At 44.2% G+C, this 27,684-nt stretch overlaps 2 protein-coding genes across 5 annotated transcripts in view; one reads left to right on the top strand and one right to left on the bottom strand.

Annotated features, from left to right (window-relative positions):
• The window catches only part of ACACA (acetyl-CoA carboxylase alpha), a 331,795-nt gene that overhangs the window by 281,753 nt on the left and 22,358 nt on the right, over positions 1-27,684 (bottom strand). The gene's annotated exons all lie outside the window — the stretch shown is intronic.
• Positions 12,652-27,352, top strand: C19H17orf78 (chromosome 19 C17orf78 homolog). Of its 2 annotated transcripts, XM_054456908.2 has the most exons (7): positions 12,652-12,709; positions 14,417-14,503; positions 15,678-15,923; positions 21,635-21,760; positions 24,295-24,419; positions 24,872-24,994; positions 27,275-27,352. In XM_054456908.2, the coding sequence occupies exons 1-7, from the start codon at positions 12,652-12,654 to the stop codon at positions 27,350-27,352; spliced, it is 843 nt and encodes a 280-aa protein (XP_054312883.2). The 2 variants fall into 2 exon arrangements, with proteins under 2 accessions (XP_054312883.2, XP_054312884.1); XM_054456909.2 differs by lacking the exons at positions 21,635-21,760; positions 24,295-24,419; positions 27,275-27,352 and having other exon boundaries at positions 24,872-24,960.

Here is a 27,684-nt window from a genome sequence, read left to right as displayed (position 1 = left end):
AAGGCCTTCAATACCTGTCACTCTTAGGACAAGAAAGTCTCCCAAGTCAGGTTTGAGTTGAATCAAGGGAGGAAAGAAAGTGCCTTAATAGAAAATAGAACCATGGGCTGGGTACGGTGGCTCACGCCTGTAATCCCAGCACTTTGGGAGCACAAGGCGGGTGGATCACCCGAGGTCAGGAGTTCTAGACCAGCCTGGCCAACATAGTGAAACCCTGTCTCTACTAAAAATACAAAATTTGTGGCAGGGCACAGTGGCTCATGCCTGTAAACCCAGCACTTTGGGAGGACAAGGCGGGTGGATCACCTGAGATCAGGAGTTCAAGACTAGCCTGGCCAATATGGCAAAACCCTATCTGTACTAAAAATACAAAAAATTAGCTGGGCATGGTGGCAGGCGCCTGTAATCCCAGCTACTGAGGAGGCTGAGGCAGGAGAATTGTTTGAACCTGGGAGGCAGAGGTTGCAGTGAGCCGAGATCGTGCCACTGCACTCCAGCCTGGGTGACAGAGTGAGACTCTGTCAAAAAATAAAAAATAAAAAATAAAAAAATTGCTGGGTATGGTGGCACGTGCCTGTAGTCTCAGCTACTTGGGAGACTGAGGCAGGAGAATCACTTGAACCCAGGAGACAGAGGTTGCAGTGAGCCAAGATTGCACCACTGTACTCCAGCCTGAGCAACAAAGCAAGACTCCATCTCAAAAAAGAAGAAAAGAAAAGAGTCCAGGCACGGTGGCTCACTCCTGTAATCCCAACACTTTGGGAGGCCAAGACGGGCGGATCACCTGAGGTCAGGAGTTCGAGACCAGGCTGGCCAACATGGCAAAATCCCATGTCTACTAAAAGTACAAAAATCAGCCTGGCATGGTGGCGGGCACCTATAATCCCAGCTACTTAGGAGGCTGAGGCAGGAGAATCACTTGAACCCGAGAGGCAGAGGTTGTAGTGAGCCAACAGTGCCACTGCACTCCAGCCTGGGAGACAGAGAGCGACTCCGTCTCAAAAAAAAAAAAGAAAAAGAAAAGAAAATAGAACCATAAAGAGCCCCCTGTCCTGGGGCTGTCTGACCATGAATCCAAATTCGTAGATAACAAGGTCAGTGATCAATCTTTAGGACAGAGAATAGAGGAATTATTGGGATATTATTTCCTGCTGACCACCAATAGTTATACTTTAATCTGGCTTCTGGCACTTGCCATGCTTATTCTTATCCTTATACCTTTGTTTATGGTGGCAGACTTGTCCAACTTTTCTTCTATTTTTCTGAATCTTTCTAGTCCTTGGAAGTCCCATTTTCTCCAAGATTTCTCTTACTTCTCCAGCTTTCACTGATCTGTCTCTCTCCTCTGAATTCTTGTAGCGATATGGTCATACCACACAGTTCAGAATTTTTTTTTTTTGAGACAGAGTCTCGCTCTGTCTCCCAGGCTGTAGTTCAGTGGCGTGCCGTCAGCTCACTGCAACCTCCGCCTCCTGGGTTCAAGTGATTCTCCTGCCTCAGCCTCCCAAGTAGCTGGAATCACAGGTGTGTGCTACCATGCCCAGCCAATTTTTGTATTTACTGCAGAGACAGAGTCTCACTATGTTGGCCAGGCTGGTCTCAAACACCTGACCTCAAATGATCCTCCCACCTCTGCCTCCCAAAATGCTGAGATTACAGATGTGAGCCACCATGACTGGCCCACAGTTCAGAATTTAATTAGGATATATATTTTTTTGTCTGCATACTGGTTTTAGCTCTCCAGTTAATTCTGAAGGCAGAGACCATCTCTTATAGTTTGCTATCCCCTTTTAAAGTTCTTCGAGTAGGACTAGGTATTTCTATTAGTAAGCGCTTCATTGACTGAAATAAAGATTAGCTCTGTACCTGAGAGGCCACTCTGCTCCTGATGCCTGCTTATCCATCTTCATGTTGTCTCTGAGAGGCAAAGCCTCCAGGTGGGATATTTAGCTGCTTTACAGATGGACAGAATTCATCAAGAAAGTCAGTGCCTTGCCCGCAACTGTGGCTCCAGTTGTGATATAAAAGAAAAATAAGACACAAAGTCCTTATCTGAATACTATGTCTCTTTGCTCTTGCTAATCACTCCAGTTTATCCAGAATTAAGAGCCTGAAGGAACTTCATACCATAAGGTCAGAAAATGTCCTCAGGGAGGCCACTTCATAAGTCTAGTCCAAATGATGAAAGGTAGAATTGCACAATGAAGGACAGCGTGAATAGTTGAGACTCCCCATGATGTTTTCACATGGACACAGGGTTTTCACATGGCATTTCTGCTCTCACTCCTTCCTTATCCAATAGCAAACACTTCCAGTCTCTATACTTCAGCCAGTTACCAAATCCTAACTTCTTCCTCCATGACACCTCCAATATATATGTTTTTAAAATCACTTTCTACACACCTCACAACTAAAATACCTGGAGAAATTTTAAAGGGCTCTTTAAAGACACGAAAATGGACAAGATGACTTGTTTGGATTTTGCCCAATCGTAGGATTCTGACATTTTATGTTGATCAGCTTTATAGCCTAGCCATCCCTGACTTCACTTTCCTCTAAAGCCATGACGGTGCTCCTGGTAAGTTTATTTCCTGCCCCGTCCCTACCTTCTCTTTAGACTTCCCTAGTGTCTCCATTATTCCTATATCAGGTTCAGGTTTTTCCTGCTACATATTTAGGCCTCTACCTGTCTTCTACCTTCACTCTCTATTGTTGTTATTATATATGAAACACAATACATAATAAAATATAACATTAATAATTTTGTAGAGCCTTTATCGTCAAGAAAAATTGAGCCATCATTCAATTTCTTTTTATCCTTTTAATACCTTGTCTTAAAATTTTCTTGTATGTCATATCTTAGAGCAGAAGATTTCACAATGTCATGTCTTTTTTTTTTTTTTTTTTGAGACAGAGTCTCACTCTGTCACCCAGGCTGGAGTGCAGTGGCACGACATCGGTTCACTGCAACCTCCGCCTCTTGGGTTCAAGCAATTCTCCTGCCTCAGCCTCCCAAGTAGCTGGGATTACAGGCACCCACCACCACGCCTGGCTAATTTTTGTATATTTAGTAGAGACAGGGTTTCACCATTTTGGCCAGGCTGGTCCTGAATTCCTAACCTTGTGATCCACCTGCCTTAGCCTCCCAAAGTGCTAGGATTACAGGCGTGAGCCACTGCGCCTGGCCACAATGTCACGTCTTTTTAAAAATCTCACCTCTAGGCCAGGTGTGGTGGCTCATGCCTGTAATCCCAGCACTTTGGGAGGCCGAGGCAGTAGGGTTACCTGTGGTCAGGAGTTTGAGACCAGCAGACCAACATAGAGAAACCCTGTCTCTACTAAAAGTACAAAAATTACCTGGGTGTCACGGCAGGCGCCTGTAATCCCAGCTACTCAGGAGGCTGAGGCAGAAGAATCCGTTGAATCCGGGAGGCGGAGGTTGCAGTGAGCCGAGATCATGCCATCGCACTCCAGCCTGAGTGACAGAGCAAGACTGCGTCTCAGAAAAAAAAAAAATATATATATATATCATCTCACCTCTGGTTAACTCCTAGATCTGCAGGTAGAAAGTTATTTTCCAACACAAGTCTTGTTTATCAGTGGACCTATTGTGCTGATGTGCCCAATTTTTTTTTATTGGAAAAGAAAAAAAAAAAGGAAGAAAGAATAAAGACAACAAAAAAATCCATGAAAAGGAAATGTAGCTGAAATCAATGAACAAGATGGCCATAATCAGTTGAATAACATAGTTTTGGGGGTGAATACAGGCAAGCAAAACTGAGAAGAACCGATTCTTGGTATTGGCGGTGTCAGTCTCAAGAGTGGCAGCAACTCTACCTTCTCTGTGCTCTGTATTGTAAACAGCTTGAGCTCTTTAATCAGATAGGCTATGCTTTAAATCCTGACTCTGTCGCTAATTAGCTCTGTGGCCTTGAGGAAGTGACGCCTTTCTGAGCCTCAGCTTCCTTATCTATATTATATATATCTATCTTATATTCAGGATATAAAGCCTAGCTTCTAAGGTGGTGTTTTGGATTAAATGATGTAACCAACATGTTAAGCTTCTGGCACAGAGCTTGTAAGATAGTAGGCACACAGAAAATATTACTTTCCCCTTTCTCTCCATGTTCCTTTCCTTTCATTTCCTATTAGTAATCAATACAGAACAGAGTGCTTTATGGATCCTCACTTGATTCAGAAATTGTGATTGCTGGGCGCAGTGGCTCATGCTTGTAATCCCAACACTTTGAGAGGCCGAGGTGGGTGGATCACCTGAGGTCAGGAGTTCAAGATGAACCTGGCCAACATGGTGAAACCCCGTCTCTACTAAAAATACAAAATTAGCCAGGTGTGGTGGCACACACCTGTAGTCCTAGCTACTTGGGAGGCTGAGAAAGGAGAATTGCTTGAACCTGGGAGGCGGAGGTTGCAATGAGCCGAGATCGAGCCACTGCACTTCAGCCTGGGCAAGACAGAGTGAGACTCCGTCTCAAAAAAAAAAAAAAAAAAAATTGTGTCATTACTAAATTCACTGCCCCCTGCACCCACCTTGAGCAACAGAGTGGAGGCCCTGTCTTAGCTATGAGGGAGGCTGAGGAAGGAGAATCACTTGAACCCGGGGGGCGGAGGTTGCAGTGAGCCATGTTTGCACCACTGCACTCCAGCCTGGGCGACAGAGCGAGCCTCCGTCTCAAAAAATAAATAAATAAAAAATTCAGTGGCTAGGCACAGTGGTTCACGTCTATAATCCCAGCACTTTGGGAGGCCGAGGTGGGTGAATCACCTGAGGTCAGGAGTTCAAGACCAGCCTGGCCAACATGGTGAAACCCTGTCTCTACTAAAAATACAAAAATTAGCTGGGCGTGGTGGCGGGAACCTGTAATCCCAGCTACTCGGGAAGCTGAAGGAGGAGAATCACTTGATCCCAGGTGGTGGTGGTTGCAGTGAGCCAAAATTGAGCCATTGCACTCCAGCCTGGGTGACAAGAGCAAGACTCCATCTAAAAAAAAAAATAATAAAATGAAAGTTTTATTTTTATTTCACCAACCCATCCGCCCCAATATTTCCAGGTTAATGGAGCATGTGATCAGGGACCTTGGGATATTATGAATCCTTTACCCTTACTTGGAAGGAGCAAATGACTGTGGCCTGAGCTTCTGAGTACCAACCAAAGGGCTGGCACGTGTGAGTATGCCCGGCCCCACTCAGGCTTATTATTGCATCACACAGGAAAGATTCTTTGGCCCCTTTGGCAAGCATGTGTAATAGTAGGAACTTGCATATTTTACAAGTAGGAGTGTAATGAGGACAATCCCTTAGAAAACAGTTTGACATTAATTGGTAAAGTTGTACATACCTTGCATACCCTATAACCAGCTTCTACTTCTGGATTTATACCCTGGAGAAACTTTCAAAACTGCCCCAGAAACATTGCTCATTATGGCTACAAACTGGAAACAACACAAATGTCTCTCAACAGCAGAATGAATATATAAATTGTGATATATTCATACAATGAAATATTATAAAGCAATGAGAATGAACAGATGATTGCTACATGAAGTAATATGGATGAATTTTACCAACATAATGTTGAGCAAAGAATGTATGTTTCCTGCTACAAAAACAGGCAAAACAGGCCAGGTACCAGTGGCTCATGCCTATAATTCTAGCACTTTGAGAGGCTAAAGCAGGAGGATCACTTGAGGCCAGGAGTTCACGACCAGCCTGGGCAGCATAGGGAGACCCTATCTCACAAAAATTATAAACAATTTAGCTGGGCAGGTGATACACGCCTGTATTCCCAGCTACTTGGGAGGCTGAGGTGGGAGGATTGCTTGAGCCCAGGAGTTGGAGGCTTCAGTGAGTCTTGATCACACAATTCCACTCCAGCCTGGGTGACATAGCAATACCCTGTCAAAATAAAACAACAACAAAAAAATGGGCAAAACAAGCCAGGTGCATGCCCCTGTAGACTCAGCTAGTCAGGAAGCTGAGATGGTAGAATCACTTGAGCCTAGGAGTTCAAATCTGGCCTGGGCAACAGAGAGAGAGAGAGACCCCATTTCTAGAAAAAAAAAAACAGGCAAAACTCATTTGTGATGGCAAGAATCTGGATAATACATTCTTTTTTTTTTTTTTTTTTTTTTTTTTTTTTTTGAGATGGAGTCTTGCTCTGTAACTGCAGGCTGGAGGGCAGTGGTGCGATCTCGGCTCACTGCAACCTCCGCCTCCCGGGTTCCAGCAATTCTCCTGCCTCAGCTTCCCGAGTAGCTGAGATTACAGGTGCGTACCACCACACCCATCTAATTTTTGTATTTTTAGTAGAGACGAGGTTTCACCATGTTGGCCAGGCTGGTCTCCAACTCCCGACCTCAGGTGATCTGCCCGCCTCGGCCTCCCAAAGTGCTGGGATTACAGGCGTGAGCCACTGCGCCTGGTCCCTCCTTTTTTTTTTTTTTTTTTTGAGACAGTCTCACTCTGTCACCAAGGCTGGAGTGGTGCAGTGGCCCAATCTCGGCTCTGCAACCTCTGCCTCCTGAGTTCAAGCGATTCTCCTGCCTCAGACTCCTGAGTAGCTGGACTACAGGCATGAGCCACCACGCCCGTCTAATTTTTGTATATTTAGTAGAGACGGGGTTTCACCGTGTTGGCCAGGCTGATCTTGAACTCCTGACCTCAGGTGATCCACCTGCCTCAGCTTCCCAAAGTGCTGGGAATACAGGTGTGAGCCACAGTGTCCAGCTGATAATATTTACTTTTGATGGTGAGTAGTGACTGGGAGAACACATAAAAGAAATTTTCAGCCCAGACGCGGTGGCTCACGCCTGTAATCCCAGCACTTTAAGAGGCCAAGGCAGGCGGATCACTTGAGGTCAGAAGTTCAAGACCAGCCTGGCCAACATGCTGAAACCCTGTCTCTATTCAAAATACAAAAATTGGCCAGGTGTGGTGGCTCACACCTGTAATCCGAGCACTTTGGGAGGCCAAGGCAGGCGGATTGCCTGAGCTCAGTAGTTCAAGACCAGCCTGGGCAACACGGTGAAAACTCATCTCTACTAAAAAAAAAAAAAAAAAATTAGCTGGGCATGGTGGTGTGTGCCTGTAGTCTCAACTACTTGGGAGGCTGAGGCAGAAGAATTGCTTGAACCCGGGAGGTGGACGTTGCAGTGAGCTGAGATTGTGCCACTGCCCTCCAGCCTGGGTGACGGAGCTAGATTTTGTCTCCAAAAATAATAATAAATAAATAAATAAATAAATAAATAAATAAAAATTAGGCCGGGTATGGTGGCTCATCCCTGTAATCTCTGCACTTTGGGAGGCTGAGGTGGGCGGATCACCCTGAGGTCAGGAGTTTGAGACCAGGCCGACCAACATGGCGAAACCCCGTCTCTACTAAAAATACAAAAATTAGCCAGACTTGGTGGCACATTCCTGTAATCCCAGCTACTTGGGAGGCTGAGACAGGAGAATCGCCTGAACCTGGGAGGCAGAGGTTGTAGTGAACTGATATTATGCCACCACACTCCAGCTTGGGCAACAGAGCAAGACTCCATCTCAAAAAAAAAAAAAAAAAAATACATAGCATTTGATTCCGTTTATATAACATTCAAAAATAAACAAAATATTTTTAGTGATACATATATAGAGAGTTCAATTTTTTTGTTTGTTTGTTTTTGAGATGGAATTTCACTCTTGTTGCCCAGGCTGGAGTGCAATGTCACAATCTCAACTCACTGCAACCTCCACCTCCTGCGTTCAAGCGATTCTCCTGCCTCAGCCTCCCGAGTAGCTGGGATTACAGGCATCTGTCACCACGCCTGGCTAATTTTGTATTTTTAGTAGAGACAGGGTTTCTCCATGTTGTTCAGGCTGGTCTTGAACTCCTGACCTCAGGTGATCCGCCTGACTCAGCCTCCCAAAGTGCTGGGATTACAGGCATGAGCCACCACGCCTGGCTGATAGTTCAATGATTTTACAAAACATGGAAAAATAAAGATTGGGAGGAGGAAAGAGACCAGAGGACCAGAGGCACAGACATGTAAAGAGCATCCATGATGCTGGCAATGTTCAATTTCTTAATTTGGGTGATGGTAACATATGTTCACCTTTTCAGTATTATTATTATTATTGAAAATATACTTATGTTCTATATACTCTCCTGTATATGTGGTATATTCCACAATTAAAAAACGGCCGCGGCCAGGCCGAGTAGCTCACGCCTGTAATCCCAGTGCTTTGGGAGGCTGAGGCGGGTGGATCACTTGAGGTCAGGAGTTTGAGAACAGCCTGACCAACATGGTGAAACCCCGTCTCTACTAAAAATACAAAAATTAACCAGGCGTCGTGGTGGGCGCTTGTAATCCCAGCTATTCGGGAGGCTGAGGCAGGAGAATGGCTTGAACGTGGGAGGTGGAGGTTGCAGTGAGCTGAGATCACGACACCGTACTCCAGCCTGGGGGACACAGTGAGACTACGTCTCAAAAAAAAATTAAGAAAAAGAAATAAAGAAATAAAATGGCCATGCTGGTGGCTCATCCCTATGATCCCAGCACTTTGAGAGGCTGGGGTGGGAGGGCTGCTTCAGCCAGGAGCTCAAGACCAGCTTCGGCAACATACTTAGACCCTGCCTCCATTATTAAATTTTTTTTAATTTAAAAACAAACCAAAACAAATGAACAAAATGGCATACAGCCTTTAAAAAGCAGTAGCATAAACCAGACGCAGTAGTTCATGTCTGTAATCCCAGCACTTTGGGAGGCCAAGGCAGGCGGATCACGAGGTCAGGAGATCGAGACCATCCTGGCTAACATGGTGAAACCCCATCTCTACTAAAAATACAAAAAATTAGCCAAGTGTGGTGGCAGGCACCTGTAGTCCCAGCTACTTGGGAGGCTGAGGCAGGAGAATGGTGTGAACCCGGGAGGTGGAGCTTGCAGTGAGCCGAGATCGCGCCACTGCACTCCAGCCTGGGCGACATAGCGAGACTCTGTCTCAAAAAAAAAGAGTAGCATAGTGTGCAGGTACAATAATTTTAAAGCTAGAAGAGGCCTTGTAAGCCATTTTGTCTAACGACCTCATTACAGAAACCAAAATAGAGGCCAAGAGAAGACAAGTGACTTGTTCAAATTGATTTAGTCAATTAAAGAGCCTAGGGTAGTCCTCCTGGCTTCCTGTCAAGTGCTCCTTCTGCAGAACCATCCTGATTCATCCATTTGGTCCTAGTTCCTACTCTCTTCCAACATCATATCTCTGAACTGCATATGTCATAAAACTCATAACTTTTTTCCTGCTAAATTTGATGTTTTTGTTGTGGGAAAAGGAGATCAGAAGAGATATACTTTGCTCCACTGATATTCCAAATGCTTAGAAAGTCAGTCAAAATATCTAGGAGTAGAGAAATAGTCTATTAGAAATAATAGAAACATGGATCTATTTGTCTACACTTGGATTTTTTTTTTTTTTGGTGGGGGAGGATGGAGTCTCGCACTGTTACCCAGGCTGGAGTGCAGTGGCGCAATCTCGGCTCACAGCAACCTCCACCTCCTGGATTCAAGTGATTCTCTTGCCTCAGCCTCCCAAGTAGCTGGGGCTATAGGCATGTGCCACGACGCCCAGATAATTTTTGTATTTTTAGTGGAGATGGGGTTTCACCATGTTGGCCAGGCTGGTCTTGAACTCCTGACCTCGTGATCCACCTGACTCAGCCTCCCAAAGTGCTGGGATTATGGGCGTGAGTCATGGTGCCCGGCCTACTCCTGGATATTTTGACTGCAGCTCTTCCACCGCTCTGTCCCCGACAGTATGGCCTACTCCAATATGCAGGCTGACTTTTTTTTTTTTTTTAGATGGAGTCTTGCTCTGTCACTTAGGATGGAGAGCGGTGGCATGCTGTTGGCTCACCACAACCTCTGCTTCCTGAGTTCAAACGATTCTCCTGTCTCAGCCTCCCAAGTAGCTGGGATTAGAGACGCTACCACTCCTGGCTAATTTTGTATTTTTAGTAGAGACAGGGTTTCACCATGTTAGTCAAGCTGGTCTTGGACTCCTGACCTCTAGTGTCCACCCGCCTTGGCCTCCCAACGTGCTGGGATTACAGGTGTGAACTACCGTGCCTGGCCCAGGCTGACTTTAGAGTCTTTAAGTTACAAAAGAAAAGGGTAGGGTCTGAGAGGTGATCAAAGAAAACTCTTAGACTTCATCTTTGGCCAAGCACAAGGTCTCTTTTGGGAAAAGTGAGCTCTTTTGCCACCTTGTGACACTGGATGAGAACAGCAAGCCCTCAGATCAATTCCTACTCCTGCTCCAAGGTGGCAGCATTGTACCGTGGCATCTAGGAACTAATGTACAGCGTTTCAAATAGAGCAACAGGAGGGAAGGTGATAATACCTCAGGGGAGCAGAGAATCAGTCATCATGTTAAGGAAATAGTAAGCAAAAATCACAAAACCCGAGGAAGGCAATGGAGCCCCTCTGCCCTAACCACCTCCTCTGCTAAGAGAAGCAGGCAGCCGGAGGCAAGAGGGTGGGGAGGATGAATAAAGATTTGCTTGGACCAAGAAAGATGTGAGGCATTTATGTTCCCTCTAGTCAGTGGCCTCATTTCTCTGCTTTCTTTCTCACAGCAAAACTTTTTGAAAAAGTTTTCTAGGCCAGGTGCAGTGGCTCACACCTGTAACCCCAGCACTTTGGGAGGCCAAGGTGGGCAGATTGCTGGAGCTCAGGAGTTTGAGACCAACCTGGGCAACACAGTGAGACCCTGTCTCTACAAAACATAACCCATCTCCAAAATAAAACAAGACCAAAGAAGCTGTAGAGTTTGATAAAGACGGAGTAGATCTTTATTCTCTTTTTTTTCTTTTTTTTTTTTTTTTGAGACGGAGTTTCGCTCTTGTTGCCCAGGCTGGAGTGCAATGGCGCAATCTCGGCTCACTGCAACCTCCACCTCCCAGTTCAAGCGATTCTCCTACCTCAGCCTCCCAAGTAGCTGGGATAACAAACATGTGCCACCATGCCTAGCTAATTTTTGTACTTTCAGTAGAGATGGAGTTTCTCCATGTTGGTCAGGCTGGTCTCGAACTCCCGACCTCAGGTGATCCACCCGCCTCAGCCTCCCAAAGTGCTGGGATTACAGGCATGAGCCACTGCACCCAGCCCTTCATTCTCTTTTATGTTCCATCTATCTATGCCATCACAAAGTCTACAGATTGTTACACTAGATACTAAAAAATACAAATTTGGAAAAATCTTCAACAACAGTTATCTGTCTAGGAAAACCTTCCCAAGCCACAGACAGTACCACTCACCTGCCGTATTTAGCTCTTCCTCACAACCTCTCAGCCCAATGGTCATCGGAATGTTGTCCACCAATACTCAATTCACTATTCAGGAGTGTGAAGATGTGCAAAACTCAGTAGGTATGTCTGTGCTAATGTGAGTTTATGTATATAACTGTGGATTAATTCTAGAGATCATATGGTTCAGGGCCGGCCAGGGTGGCTCACGGCTGTAATCCCAGCACTTTGGGAGGCCGATGGGGGCAGATCACTTGAGGTCAGGAGTTCGAGACCAGCCTGGCCAACATGGTGAAACCTATCTCTACTAAAAATATAAAAATTAGCCGGCGAGGTGGCACACACATGTAATCCCAGCTATTCAGGAGACTGAGGCAGGAGAATCACTTGAACCCAGGAGATGAAGGTTGCAGTGAGCCAAGATTATGCCACTGCACTCCAGCCTGGGCAACAGAAAGAGACTCCATTAAAAAAAAAAAAAAAGGCCAGGCACGGTGGCTCATGCCTGTAATCCCAGCGCTTTGGGAGGCCGAGGCGGGTGGATCACGAGATCAGGAGATTAAGACCATCCTGTCTAACACGGTGAAACCCTGTCTCTACTAAAAATACAAAAACATTAGCCAGGCATGGTAGTGGGCGCCTGTAGTCCCAGCTACTCAGGAGGCTGAGACAGGAGAATGGCGTGAACTTGGGAGACAGAGCTTGCAGTGAGCCGAGATCGGGTCACTGCACTCCAGCCTGGGCGACCGAGAGAGTCTGCCTCAAAAAAAAAAAAAAGAGATCATATGGTTCAGGACTCTCAATTTATAGAAGAGAACATTTAGATCCCAAGAAGTCAAGTAATTTTCTCAAGGTGATAGCTAATAACAGGGCCTGTACTAGAACTCAATTGTACTGACTCCTAGTCCTAGTTTCCTGCTCTATTCTAGAAATTATATTCCTTACTAGAAATCTCCACATCTTTTCGTGAAAGTATATAAATCTCTGTGCCTGTGTCAGTGAGCATGCATGTAAATGTCTACGTGTCTATCTGCAAGTATTTGTAAAACATATCAATGGGCGTTTATGGCCTTCCTGCTCGAGAAACCTCTGGGTAATCCAGTTCTCTATGTCAGCACCGGCAGCGAAGTCAGAAGAACTCTGAGTGAATTATTAATAAGCAGAATTAGCCCTTTCTCCAATTAGATCTATTCCTGGGTCTTCAGGAAATGGGGCAAAATAATCAGGGTGGAATCAGAGTCTCTCAGGGTCAAACTTGGTTCCAGCTGCGTGCGGTGAAAGCAACTAGAGGCAGAGCTATCAAGGGCTGTGACAGATGAGCAGTGGTCTGTCTGCAATGAGCATGTGCTCAAGCTAACATGGATACCATCTTGGTCTTCAGCCTGATCATTGCATCCTATGATGCCAACAAGAAAGGTAAGTAATTCTCTAGCCTAATCTCCTGGAAAATACAGAGAGAGGCCTAGAAAGAGTTTCGGGGTCTCTTCCACCAGCTAGAGATGTAGCTGATATCCAGCAAGCAATACTTTCCAGAGTTAATCCCATGTATCCACTCGCCTCTAAGAAAGACTGCAACTTATTCATTCCAGAGAGATAGCCGTCTGTTTCATGATGAGAGGTCTTCAGAGAATGTGATGCATTCTTATGTCTTGTTCATGTAATTAACATTAAAAGTCCTTTCACTGTTGGATGGCTTTCTTTAGAGTTTCAGTATTGTGATCACCTAAGATTCCCAAATTCATACTGTTCATAGGATGTTGCCTTTTTTAAGTTGGTACATGTAAATAGCTAGATGGTGATATTCTTGGGTGGGGAGAGCTGAGGGAAAGGGTGATATTGGGTGGAATGGCATCATTTGCTGCTCTTTGGTAACTGCTTATTTAAAACATGAGTTTTCAAAGTTTCATAAACATTTCATCTCTAAAATTAGCTAATCAAGGCTGGGCACGGTGGCTCATGACTGTAATCCCAGCACTTTGGGAGGCCAAGATTGGTGGATCACCTGAGGTCAGGAGTTCGAGATCAGCCTGGCCAACATGGCGAAACCCCATCTCTACTAAAAATGCAAAAATTAGCCAGGCATGGTGGCATGCACCTGTAATCTCAGCTACTCACGTGGCTGAGGCACAAGAATCACTTAAACCTGGGAGGTGAGGTTGCAATGAGCTGAGATTGTACCACTGAATTCCAGCCTAGGTAACAGAATGAGACTCTGTCTCAAAAAATAAAAAATTAAAATAAAAAAATAAAATTAGCTAATCAGAATTAAGACCAAATGGCACAAGGTGCAGCAGACGAATTTGACAAATTATAAAAATGTCACAACCCTTTGAATTATGTGCCAAAAAGCATAAAAGCATAAATAACTAAGATCTATGGTTCTGTGGAAACCTATAGAGATACCAAGGTCAGACAATATAAATCTCCAAAAGCTTTATTTAATACAAGAAAGAAGATAGAATAGGAGGGAGAAGAGAAAATAAGCAGTATTTAAGGAAATGGGTTGGTTAGTCTTTCATTAACTTAGTAAGTCTTCTTAACTCTATTTTACCTTTCTTTGTCCTAAGGGTAATAGATTGGTACTCAGTATTCTTTATACTAGGTCAACTACTACTTTGTGTGTATTTGGCTGGGTGTTCTTTTTTGAGGGCTGGGCGTAGTGGCTCACACCTGTAATCCTAGCACTTTGGGAGGCCAAGGCAGTTGGATCACCTGAAGTAAGGAGTTTGAAACCAGCATAGCCAAAATGGCGAAACCCCATCTCTACTAAAAATACAAAAATTAGCTGGGCATGGTGGTGCATGCCCGTAATCCCAGCTACTTGGGAGGCTGAGGCAGAAGAATCCCTTGAACCCAGGAGGCGAATGTTGCAATGAGAGGAGATCACGTCACTGCACTCCATCCTGGGCGACAGAGTGAGACTCTGTCTCAATAAATAAATAAATAAATAAAAGTAGTCTTTTTAGAGAGTGTTTGATCTCCCAAGTTGCAAGTTTTATGAGCAGGAACTGCATTCTTCCATATCTTCTCCATTGCCTAGAATTCTAAAAAGTAAGTACCAGTAAATTCTGATTTTCCCCAAACCTCCCCCGGTTCCCCTCCTCCCCCTCTGCTCACCCCCAGACCTCAGAGATAGCAGTTGCCGAGTGGAACAGCTGCCTGGGATCTTCCCAAAGGACGTGAGAAGCATCAGAGAATTGCAAATGCAAGGTAGGGAATGGATCCTTTCTGGAAAATGATATTGCCATTCCAAAAAATTTTTACCTTTAAAAGATGTCTCATCTTCCCACTTCCTAGCCCATATCTCAAATATCCTATTTTAAGGATATGTATCCTTCCAGGAGGCTTTCTGGAAACCAATCTTTAAATTAACTGTCATTACCTAAGGCATGCCTATGTTACTCAAACAGATGGAGATGAAAAAAGAGAAGGAGGCAGAACCTACCCCTCTCTGCATTAAAGAAAATCTATGAGCATTTCTCTGTGCTAAATTTACTGCTTTCACCAACCTTCATGGGAACCATGGCAGGAAGAAAGGCAGGACTTGTATATCAGTACTATGAACACAAACTGAAGAAGAAGTTAACTAAAAGTAGAGAAAGTACAGCAGTGGAGTTTAACAGGGGTCATGAATGGAAGCGGGTTAGCTTGGCACTGTTCAGATTAAAAACCAGCTTTAGCCAGGCATAGTGGCTCACGCCTGTAATCCCAGCACTTTGGGAGGCCAAGGCAGGTGGATCACTTGAGCTTACGAGTTTGAGACTAGCCTGACCAACATAGTGAAACCCCATCTCTACTAAAGATACAAAAATTAGCTGGATGTGGTGGTGCACGCTTGTAACCCCAGCTACCCGGGAAGCTGAGGCAGGAGAATCACTTGAACTGGGGAGGCGGAAGTTGCAGTGAGCTGAGATGGCGCCATTGCACTCCAGCCTGAGCAACAAGAGCAAAACTCCGGGCAACAAGAGCAAAACTCAGAGATCGTGCCATTGCACTCTAGCCTGGACAACAAGAGCAAAAGCTTCAAGGTCGGGTGTGGTGGCTCACATCTGTAACCCCAGCACTTTGGGAGGCCAAGGTGGGAGGATTGCTTGAGCCCAGGAGTTCGAGACCAGCTTGGGCAACATAGCAAGACCCTGTCTTTTAAAAAATTAAAAAATTAGCCGAGCATAGTGGCATACACCTGTAGTCCCATAGTCCCAGCTACTCAGGAGGCTGAGGTGGGAGGATTGCTTGGAGATTGAGGGAGTTTGAGGCTGGAGTGAGCCATGATTGCGCCACTGCACTCCAGCTTGGGTGACAGAGCAAGGCCCTGTCTCAAAAAAACCAACCAAACAAAAAACAAAACCAGCTCCATTTTTCTATCTGGTTCTTCTCCTTCCAGAAACTCACACAGAAACCAAAAGGACAACACTCATTCAAAACCGGACTATAGCTACCCTGCAGTGCCTTGGCTCTGACAGCAAAGTAAAAGTCAACCTTGTATATTTGGAGAGAAGACCAAAGGTCAAGCATATTCTGAAGAACCTGAGAATCATTGCTGCTCCCCGCAGAAACAGCTCTGCCTCCTCAAGCTGTCACCTAATCCCTACATCCAAGTTTCAGACTGGATCTCTTCTAACAGGCAGAGGTGAGATTGGAAAAGAGGAAGGGGGCAGGCACTAACTTTTAGTTGACATCCTTGAAGGCAGCCGGAACTCAGTAGCAGGAAAAGCTACAAGAAAATGAATTATCCTCCCCTTGGGCAAATCTGTGTGCTCTCTGATAGTCAGTTTTACAATCTCTAAGATCCCTTCTTAGCCCTGATACGCTGTGATTTTCATGTGATCTCCATTTCTGATGGGTCTTCTTTCGACAGTTTTTTAAAATTTCTTTTTTGTTTGTTTGTTTTTGAGATGGTGTCTCGCTCTGTCACCCAGGTTGGAGTCCAGTGGTGCAATCTTGGCCCACTGCAACCTCTGCCTCCCAGGTTAAAGTGATTCTCCTGCCTCAGCCTCCCAAGTAGCTAGGATTACAGGTGTCTGCCACCATGGCTGGCTAATTTTTGTATTTTAAGTAGAGACGGGATTTCATCATGTTGGCCAGGCTGGTCCTGATCTCTGACCTCAAGTGATCTGCCCACCTTGGCCTCCCAAACTGCTGGGATTACAGGCGTGAGACACCGTGCCTGGCCAGGATTTTTTTTTTTTTAATTTCATTTTGCATGCACACAGTAAAATATTCAAACAGCATAGATTTATAGTGAAAAGTAAGTCTCTCTCCTACTCCTGTCTCTCAATTCTCCAGTTCTCTATCCCTGATGGAACCACTATTATCAACTTATTATATTTCCTTCCAGAGATACTCTAAGAATGTATGAATGTGCATATTTTAAAAACATAAATGGTAGCATACCATATACATTGTTCTGCCCCTTGCTTTTGCTTGTTTTTGTTTTTATTGTTGTTTTGTTGTTGTTGTTGTTGTTTTCTTTGGAGATAGAGTCTCATTCTGTCACCCAGGCTGGAGTGCAGTGGCACGATCTCGTCTCACTGCAACCTCCTCCTCCCAGGTTCACGTGATTCTCCTGTCTCAGCTTTCCAATTAGCTGGGATTACAGGTGCCCGCCACCACACCCAGTGAATTTTTGTATTTTTAGTAGAGACAAGGTTTCACCATGTTGGCCAGGCTAGTGTTGAACTCCTGACTTCAAGTGATTCACCCACCTCAGCCTCCCAAAGTGCTAGGATTACAAGCGTTAGCCACTGCGCCCGGCCAATCCCTTGCTTTTCCATTTAATAATATATCTTATAAGTCATTAAGTCATTCCATTTCAATACATATATATTTACCCCATACTTTTTTTTTATATTTGCCTCATTCTTTTTAACAGTTTTACATTATTCCATAGTATGTCTCTTCCATAGTCTTTTTTTTTTTTTTTTTTTTTGAGACGGAGTCTCACTCTGTCACCCAGGCTGGAGTGCAGTGGTGTGATCTCAGCTCACTGCAAGCTCCGCCTCTCAGGTTCACGCCATTCTCCTGCCTCAGCCTCCCGAGTAGCTGGGACTACAGGCACTCGCCACCACATCTGATTAATTTTTTGTATTTTTGGTAGAGATGGGGTTTCACCGTGTTAGCCAGGATGGTCTTGATCTCCCGACCTTGTGATCTGCCCGCCTTGGCCTCCCAAAGTGCTGGGATTAAGGCATGAGCTACTGCACCCAGCCATGTCTCTTCTATATTCTACTAGCCCCCTATTGATATATATTTTGGTCGTTTCCAATCTTTTGCAAATACAAACAATTCCGAAAACAATGACCGTATATATTCTTCTTTTTTTTCTTTTTTCTTTTAATGAATTCTTTTCCCCTCTTTCACTATTACTCGGGATCTATATATATTCTTCTTGTATACCTGCGATTTATCAATAAGATTTATCAATTTATCAATAAGATTCCAAGAAGCAGGATTGTTGCATCAAAGGTTGATAGTTACTGCTAAATTACCCTCACTAGAGGTTGGTTCCATTGTGCATACCCACATTGGGTAAGAATGCCTATTCCCCCACAGCTGCTGGGCAGTGGTTCTTAACCTCAGCCTGAAGTTTCTCTCCTTCTGCCCTCCTTTCCTTTTCTCACCCTTTCTTTTTTTCATACAGTTTTTTTTTTTCTTTAGTGTAGCCAGTTCCTTTTTATAAACTGGCAATCCCCTAGATGCTATTGCTACATTACTGGAAAAATAAAATAAAACTTGACATTTTTAGAGAAATTGGGGATCCACAAGCAGAATAATGGAAAAAACTTTAAACTCTAGACTAAAACTGGGAAATAAGTAGATAGGCTCTCAGGATGTGACTCAGGTACTGTAAATTATACATGCTAACATGTATAATTTACATGTTACAGAAAAACTCTTAAAAACTCAAAAGCGTCAGGTGCGGTGGCTCACGCATGTAATCCCAGCACTTTGGAAGGCCGAGGCAGGCGGATCATGAGGTCAAGAGATCAGGACCATCCTGGCCAATGTGGTGAAACCTCGTCTCTACTAAAAATACAAAAATTAGCTGGGCATGGTGGCGTGTGCCTGTAGTCCCAGCTACTCGGGAGGCTGAGACAGAAGAATAGCTTGAACCCAGGATGCAGAGGTTGCAGTGAGCTGAGATCACGCCACTGCACTCCAGCCTGGCGACAGAGCGAGACTCTGTCTCAAAAAACAAAACAAAACAAAATTAAAAAATTAGCCAGGCATGGAGACACGCGCTTGTAGTCCCAGCTACTCGGGAGGCTGAGACAGAAGAATGACTTGAACCCGGGAGGCGGAGGTTGCAGTGAGCCGAGATCACACCACTGCATTCCAGCCTGGGCAATAGAGCGAGACACCATCTCAAAAAATAAACAAACTCAAAAGACTCTGGCAGGGTTTTGAACTTTGAATATTAATGCAAATTAATTAAATCAAATTGTTTCCCTCTTAACATGTGACACCTTGCTGTCCATGGCAGCTGTGCTGGGGAATAGTGGACTTAAGTCATTTTGGAGTTTGGAGCACTCTGGGTGGAGTTAATATAGTGCTAGGCATTGTGAGACTTGGGGCAATTAAGGACATTAGCTCTTAGAAATTGGGACAAGGAAAACTGAGAGGTTAAGGGGGAGGAGAGATGCCAAAGATCAACCTGACCTAATTTAAAAATTTGCATTTGGTTAGCCTCCCAGAGAAAAAGAAACTCTTCCTCCTTCCTTCATAACATAGTAGTTGGTTCCCACATCTAGAATTTAAGCTAATACTCTGTACTATTTGAGCTATGCAAAAAGATCAAATGGATATTTGTAGATTAGTTTGGGGACCTAATCATCACTCATGATACATTTTTATGAAACCACAATGATGAATCCCAAACAACCTATTTATTTATTTGAGACAGAGTCTTGCTTTGTCCCCCAGGATAGGGTACAGTGGTGCGACCTCAGCTCACTGCAACCTCCGCGTCCCAGGTTCAAGCAATTCTCGTGCCTCATCCTCTCGAGTAGCTGGGATTACAGGCCTGCACCACCATGCCCAGCTAATTTTTTGTATTTTTAGTAGAGATAGGGTTTTGCAATTTTGGCCAGGCTGGTCTCAAGCTCCTGTCCTCAAGTGACCTGCCCACCTCAGCCTCCCAAAGTGCTGGGATTATAGGCGTGAGCCACCTCACTTGGTCCAAAACAACAAATTTATGTATGAACTTTTGAAACATAATCCCTTCTACAAGTTTGAAACTTCCTATTCTGAATTTAAATCTCCACTCAGTACCAGAAGTGATAAACCTCAAACAGCGTAGAAATAAAAATTAGAGCCGGGAGTGGTGTCTCATGCCTGTAATCCCAGCACTTTGGGAGCCTGAGGCAGGCAGAACATGAGGTCAGTTCGAGACCAGCCTGGCCAACATAGTGAAACCCCATCTCTACTAAAAATACAAAAATTAGCCGGGTGTAGTGGTGTGCGCCTGTTGTCCCAGACAGTCTGCATAGGAGGATGTCCTGGAAACGGTCAGAAGACAGTTCATGAAAATGTCCTCAAGTAAAATAGAAATTTGGAACTGTAAGGGTGAGAATGTTCTGCAATACAAATGCTCATCAGAAAATGTGGGTCAACATGGAATGTAGAAAAAGGTAAATGGAGACTATTTGTTATTATTTAAGAAATTTGGAAAAGGAAAAGACGGCTATTATCAATATTTCAAAATTTCTTTTGGTGGAGACAGATGACTCATTAGGTCATCTTTTTCCCCCTCTTTCCATCATAATATCATTCAGTTTGCAAAGTGTTTACACACATGCTTTCTCATTTTTATTTGTTTCTGATCTTCACAACACCCCTGTGAAATAGGTAGAGCAAGTATTATTTTACTGTTACCATCTTACAGATTAAAAAAAACAAAACACAGAGAACTTGTGGTGACTTGTCCAAAGTGAGATTTGTTTATTTTTATCTAATCTGACTCATAAACATGTAAGTTATCACTTCAAAGAACTGACTAGCACTATGCTGAAAATGTTCTTGTTTTTCCTTTTGAACTTCTTGACTTTATGTCTGTCTCTGCCAATGTCTGCCAACACTGTCTTCCTGATTAAACTGGAATCAGGGATTATCTCTTCCCCTATGATTTCGTGTACAGTGCCTGGTACTATGGCCACTGGCCTCTGAGGTAAAGGACTATCATTTTCTCATGGACTTAAGACATGGACGAGTAATTTAGAAAAGTCAAGTAGAATTTATAGACCTTAATTTAATAAGCAATGATATGAGACCACTAAAAATAGAACAGAAACCACACTGTCTGAATTGGATTAGGTCAATTCTGGAGATGAGTGAGGATATTTCCAGACTCCAGCTAGACTCTATCCATCTCCCATCATTTCCACTGCTGGTGTGAATCACATCATCTCTCATCTGGACTTTTGCAATGGCCTCCTAACAGGTTACCCTCCTTCTACTCTTGCCCACCCCAAGCCATTCCCAACACAGTAGCCCAGAGATCCTTTGAAAGCAAGGCCAGGCTGGGCACAGTGGCTCACCTCTGTAACCCCAGCACTTTGGGAGGCCGAGGTGGGCAGATCACTTGAGGTCAGGAGTTTAAGACCAGCCTGGCCAGCATGGTGAAACCCCATCTCTACCAAAAAATACAAAAATTAGCCGGGTGCGATGGCGCGCACCTATAGTCTCAGCTACTTGGGAGGCTGAGGCACGAGAATCATTTTAACCTGGGAGGCAGAGGTTGCAGTGAGACAAGATCACGCCACTGCACTCCAGCCTGGGTGACAGAGGGGGACCCTGTCTCAAAAAAAAAAAAAAAAAAAAATTGCTGAATGAATGAAATCGAGGAGTACATGAAGCTGGGTGGCTTTTCCTTCTTCCAGCTCCTCCTGCTTTCCCCAGTCCCCTCTCAGAGTAGTTGATCTAGATTCTACTAGACACACTTGCAGCAGTCATTAAGGCTAACTGATATTTCATGTTCTTCCTTGGACTTTGGAGCCATCTCTTTTTAAAGAAGGAAACTGTCTACAGTTTTTATGGCCTTCATCTTTATTATTATTGTGGCCTAAATAATGATAGGCAATGATATCATTGGTATCACTCCTTCACTTTGATCCTATGTTAGTCAAAAGTCCCATGGGCATTTAATCCATATCTCTTATTAGTATCTCTATCCTCATTTACTCTTGGCATTATTTTGTGCTCACACCCTAAACCTATGGACAGACAGGTTAATGGGACCACAATTGGAAGTTTACTATCAGCTGGGTAGGGTTTTATCAGGTAAAATCAAAGGCAGGATAAAGTTTTCCTCTAAAGTTTCATCTTTTCTACTTTGTTTTATAGCTTTTTTACCAGGGATCTCACAATGTAAAGTCTATCCAGTGATGGGGGCTTCATCAGAGACTTTTTCCACCACTACCCCTTCTATAACTCCTGGGAATAAAGAAGAAGAGAAAACTACAAGTACTGGTAATTTTTCTAGCTTTGAAATGACAAAGTACAGAATAAGTAGGAGTAAAATGAGAACAGTAAAGAAACATTTTTATCACCAACGTTAGTCTGGATCTACTGATATTTTTCTTAAGGTTGAGAAGTTACTGAATGTACATTGAAAAATCATTCAATTTTTTATTTTAAAAAATTAGCTTCTCTAGGCCGCGTGCTGTGGCTCACATCTGTAATCCTAGCACTTTGGGAGGCCGAGGTGGGCGGATCACCTGAGGTCAGGAGTTCAAGACCAGCCTGACCAACATGGTGAAACCCCGTCTCTACTAAAAATACAAAAATTAGCTGGACGTGGTGGCAGGTACCTGTAACCCCAGCTACTTGAGAGGCTGAGAAAGAAGAATCGCTTGAAGCCAAGAGGTGGAGGCTGCAGTGAGCCGAGATTGTCCCACTGCACTGCAGCAGGGGCGACAGAGTGAGACTCTGTCTCAACAACAACAACAACAACAACAAATTAGCTTCTCTATAAAGAAGGTCCCAGAAATGTTTGTAATTTGACACCATCAATGATCATTTATCTCCACGCAAATGAGCTCACCCTGTTGCCAGAATTAGGGACAGAAAAAACTGTATTTCTGTAGTAGATAATTCTAGCCACTGTATGTATAGATGGACAATATTTAAACACTAAGCAATTATAAGAGTGATGACACCAACCAAGTGCTTTTCTTTTTCTTTTTTTTTTTTGAGACAGGGTCTTGTGTTGCCCAGACTGGAGTGCAGTGGTGCAAACATGGCTCACTGCAGCCTTGACCTCTGGGGCTCAAGTGATCCCCCCACCTCAGCCTCCTGAGTAGCTGGGACTACAGGTGCGTGCCACCATGTTCAGCTTATTTTTAAATTTTTGTAGAGACAGGGTCTCGCCACATTGTCCAAGCTGGTCTCAGACTCCTGGGCTCAAGCAATCCTACCACCTCAGCCTCCCAAACTGCTGGGATTACAGGCATTGCCCACCACGCCCGTCCCCAAGAGCATATATTTGTTTTGATATGGAGTCTCACTCTGTCACCCAGGCCGGAGTGCAGCGGTGTGATCTCGGCTCACCACAACCTCCACCTCCTGGGTTCAAGCAATTCTCCTGCCTCAGCCTCCTGAGTAGCTGAGATTACAGGCATGCACCACCATGCCTGGCTAATTTTTGTATTTTTAGCAGAGACAGGGTTTCACTATGTTTGCCAGGCTGGTCTCAAATTCCTGACTTTGTGATCCACCTGCCTTAGCCTCCCAAAGTGCTGGGATTACAGGTGTGAGCCACTGCGCCTGGCCTCCAACAGCATATTTTCATCTTCACTGTTTTTTTGGTTTTTTGTTCTTTAAGATGGAGTGTCACTCTGTCCCCCAGGCTGGAGTGCAGTAGTGCAATCTCAGCTCACTGCAACCTCTGCCTCCCGGATCCAAGAAATTCTCTTGCCTCAGCCTTCTGAGTAGCTGGGATGACAGGCATGCACCACCATGCCTGGCTAATTTTTGTATTTTTAGTAGAGACGGGTTTCACCATGTTGGCCAGGCTGGTCTCAAACTCCTGACCTCAAGTGATCTACCCACCTCGGCCTCCCAAAGTGCTGGTATTACAGGCGTGAGCCACCGCACACAGCCTTCTTCACTGTTTTTTAGCAACAGTCCTCCTTAAATTGGCCAGGACTAAAATTCTGTAAGATTCCAATTTGGGTTATATCCTAGTTTCTACCAGGGGAAAAAATGTGATATTAGTAATGACAAGATGCACATTAGCGCCTGTAATATTCCAGCACTTTGGGAGGCCAAGACTGTAGGATTGCTTGAGGCCAGGAGTTCAAGCTCAGCGGGAAATATAATGAGACTCTGTCTGTACAAAAAATTTTTTAAAATTAGCCGGGCATGGTGGTGTTCGCCTGTGGTCTGAGCTACTCAGGAGGCTAAGGTGGGAGGCTGGTTTGAGCCTGGGAGAATGAGGCTGAAGTGAGCCGAGATTGTGCCATTGCATGCCAGTCTTGAGTGACAGAGTGAGAAAAAAATGCATATTAGCCATTTGCCGCCAGATTGAGCTTCTGACCCAGAAGCAGTGCTAATTTTTCCATTTCTTCCTCTTCTATTCTATGAAAGCCAGGAGAAACATAGGAAAGGCGATTTTCTAATCCCATAAAATATGTCAGAGCAAAATGGTAGGAACCCTGATAAAGCTGACAGTAAAAGAAGTTTAGAGCTCCATGTGTACCCGAGATTTTTCTTCCTGTGAGCAGTGTAAGAATCAGCCCTATGTGATTATGGAAAATCTCCAATTCCAGGGAAGGTGACTCACTGGGAAGAGAGTGCAAAAGAAGTTAGAGCAGAGCCCATGATGCTCAGCTCACCCTCACCCCCTCCAACCCTGAGTTTGAATTGGAAATTCTGCTTCTGCCTCTGGGTTAGTCTGGGCCTCTAATAGTCTTGTGAGCCAGAAGAACTTCAGGTCAAAGGATCAATCTCTTCCCTCTCTCAAATTTTCTTTTCTCCCTCTTCCACTCCCCTCTCTCCTTTAGACACAGATGAGAACCTAGAGAAGAGACAGAAATGGAGTATTGTGGTCAAAATTCTGATTGCTGTCACCCTGTTGCTCAGCGGAGTCGCCATTATAGTATTTGTAATTTTTGAAGTCCCATGTCCTGTAAGTTTGCTGTTGTATTGAATCCTTGAACTTAATCTATAAAGACTTTCTTCTGTTCCAGAAGCAGCTTGGCATAAGGAGAAAAAGCATAGACTTTGGAATTTGAGGAGATGTGCCACTCACACTCACTAGCTGAGTGGTGTTGGGAAAGTTGCTTGACTGTTCTAACCTCCGTGGCCTCATGTGTAAAATAAGTCTCATGATATTTGCCTCTCATGGTAGTTATAAAGATTGAGATTCTGTGTGAAAGGCACCTGGCACATAGGTGCTCGCTAAATGCAGTTCCTTTCCTCTGCTGTACTTAGACATTTTCTAGGAAGGTTAGGTCCAATAGGACTGAATATTTTATTTAGAAGAGATGACTTCCTTTAAGTTGCCCAACAAGAGGTTTGGAAGAAAACCAAATGCTTACCAGCCACTTGATATTAATACCAGTCATTTTCTCCCTTCAGTGTCAATGCCTAGGAGCCAGGGAGCTGTGCCAATGCCAGTGGTTGTGGAGATGGCAAAAGAAGGGAGGTCAGCCACCTGGGACAGCTGAATCCAAGCCTGACTCTCAGCCCCAGAAGGAAAGTGTTCTCTGTGTGGTTTATGTCATTTGCTTAAAGAAGGTGGGGTAGGGGCCGGGCGCGGTGGCTCACACCCCTCTATTCCCAGCACTTTGAGAGGCTGAGGCAGGTGGATCACCTGAGGTGATCGAGACCAGCCTGACCAACATGACGAAACCCTGTCTGTACTAAAAATACAAAAATTAGCCAGGTGGCACATGCCTGTACTCCCAGCTACTCAGAAGGCTGAGGCAGGAGAATCGCTTGAACCTGGGAAGTGGAGGTTGCAGTGAGCCGAGATTGTGCCATTGTACTCCAGCCTGGGCAACAGAGTAAGACTCTGTCTCAAAAAAAAAAAAAAAAAAAAGAAAAAGAAAAAAGAGAAAAATAAAATGGGGTTAATATATAAGTGCTAGGAGATTCGTCCCTAAGAGGACTGTGAAAAAATATATTTTTTAATGTGCTGGGAACAGGGAGCTGCTTCAGTTATGAAGCAAACGTGGGCAAACAGTAGGATTTTATCCTACTGTTTTCCTAACATCAGTCCAGACATGATACAATAGGGTGCTTATTGAATACACATACCTCTGGGCCCCATATAAACTGAATCAGATAATTTAGATTGGAGTCAAGAATCTTACTTTTAAGATTTTTAAGGCCAGGCCTGATTCATCATGCCTGCAATCCCAGTGCTTTGGGAGGCAGAGGCAGAGGCAGAGGCAGGAGACTTGCTAGAGTCCAGGAGTTTGAGACCTGCCTAGGCAACATAGCGAGACACTGTCTCTATAAAAAAAAAGTATATATATATATACACACATATACATATAAATATATATAATCATATATAAAAATATATGATTTTATATATAATATATAATATATAATATAATATATAATATATAATATATAATATATAATATATATATATATAAATGGCCATTTATATATATATACATAAATGGCCATTTATATATATATATATAAATGGCCAGCTGGGCCAGGCACGGTGGCTCACGCCTGTAATCCTAGCACTTTGGAAGGCCGAGGCAGGTGGATCATGAGGTCAGGAGATCAAGACCATCCTAGCCAAAATGGTGAAACCCTGTCTCTACTAAAAATACAAAAATTGGCAGGGCATGGTGGTGTGCACCCATAGTCCCAGCTACTCGGGAGGCTGAGGTAGGAGAATTGCTTGAACCCAGGACACAGAGGTTGTGGTGAGCCGAGATTGCGCCACTGCACTCCAGCCTGAGAGACAGAGCAAGACTCCGTCTTAAAAAAAGAAAAAAAAAAAAGCTAGCTGGTGGCGTGTGCCTGTAGCCCTAGCTTCTTGGGAGGCTGAGGTGGGAGGATCACTTGGGCTCAGGAATTGAAGTCTGCAGTGAGCTATGATCGAGCCACTGCACTCCAGCCTGGAAAAAGAGTGAGACCCTGTCTCAAAAAAAAAAAAAAAAAAAAAAAAAATTATCATTTCTCCTGAACATTGGAAGAAATAGGCCTGAGGGGACTACAAAGTCTAGTCCAGAATAGAATTAGAGATAACCACGTAGCTGCAACTGTGATTGAACTTCTATGAACACAATAAGCTACTAAATGATAAAGGAATAAATGATAGGGCCAGGCGTGGTGGCTCACGCCTGCAATCCCAGCACTTTGGGAGGCCGAGGTGGATGGATCATGAGGTCAGGAGTTTGAGACCAGCCTGACCAACATGGTGAAACTCCATCTCTACTAAAAATACAAAAAATTAGCCAGGCATGGTGGAATGCGCCAGTAATCCCAGCTACTCAGGGGGCTGAGGCAGGATAATCGCTTGAACCCGGGAGGCGCAGGCTGCGGTGAGCCGAGATCACACCACTGCACTGCAGCCTCGGTGACAGAGCGAGACTCTGTCTCAAAAAAAAAAATAGTACTAAGATAGCAATCTTATATACATTATCTCATTTGAGCCTTACAGAAATCCTGGAAAGTAGCCAGGGCAAGTATCTACATTTTACTCATACTTAAGTTGAGGCTTGAAGAGGTTATGTGACTTCCCAAGGTTACACAGCTGGTAGAAACAGAACTATGATCCAGATCTTTTAATTACTTTGCTAGTGGGTTATAGGTTCCAAGCAATTATAGGTTCTCATACCTATGTGCACCTTGATCATACTTTCTCAGTGTAATTATCAATTAACAAAGAGGCAAAATGAAGTGCACTTGGAATTACATGGGGTTTTGTACTTAGCCAGCCCTTTTCTTGGTACATGAAGAACTATACACTTGCATCCTTTTTTAACTTTCATATTTCCTTTCAATCTCTAGGTTGGACAAGATGCTGCCAATTCATCAAACCCAAAGAAAGCTGCAGGGATCACTGTTATCCACCAGACATACTTCTGAAAAGTTCTGCTCTATCTCAAACACTGAATGATACTACACAGTCTTCTCCCTATTAATATGGGCACATTCTTGCCAATTTCACACTCGTATCTTCAGCAGGGACATTAATATCAAACACCAATTCCTGGTTAATGAAGGGAGAGTGTGGGCTTAGCAGAGTTACCCTCATGCCCCTATCTGGGCCACAACCTTCTGTAATTCACTTCATACATCCATCTAAATGGATACCTTTCCATCCCCTCAAATGAGAACAAAAAGCATTCCCTCCAAGCACTATGAATGGACCTTACTGCTCTCTTTGACAGAAGACTCAAACACAGCCTCTAAGGAAC

The sequence above is a fragment of the Pongo pygmaeus genome, chromosome 19, assembly GCF_028885625.2.
Source record: "Pongo pygmaeus isolate AG05252 chromosome 19, NHGRI_mPonPyg2-v2.0_pri, whole genome shotgun sequence".
NCBI classification, from domain to species: Eukaryota; Metazoa; Chordata; class Mammalia; order Primates; family Hominidae; genus Pongo; species Pongo pygmaeus.
This window is presented reverse-complemented; position numbering and strand designations above follow the sequence as displayed.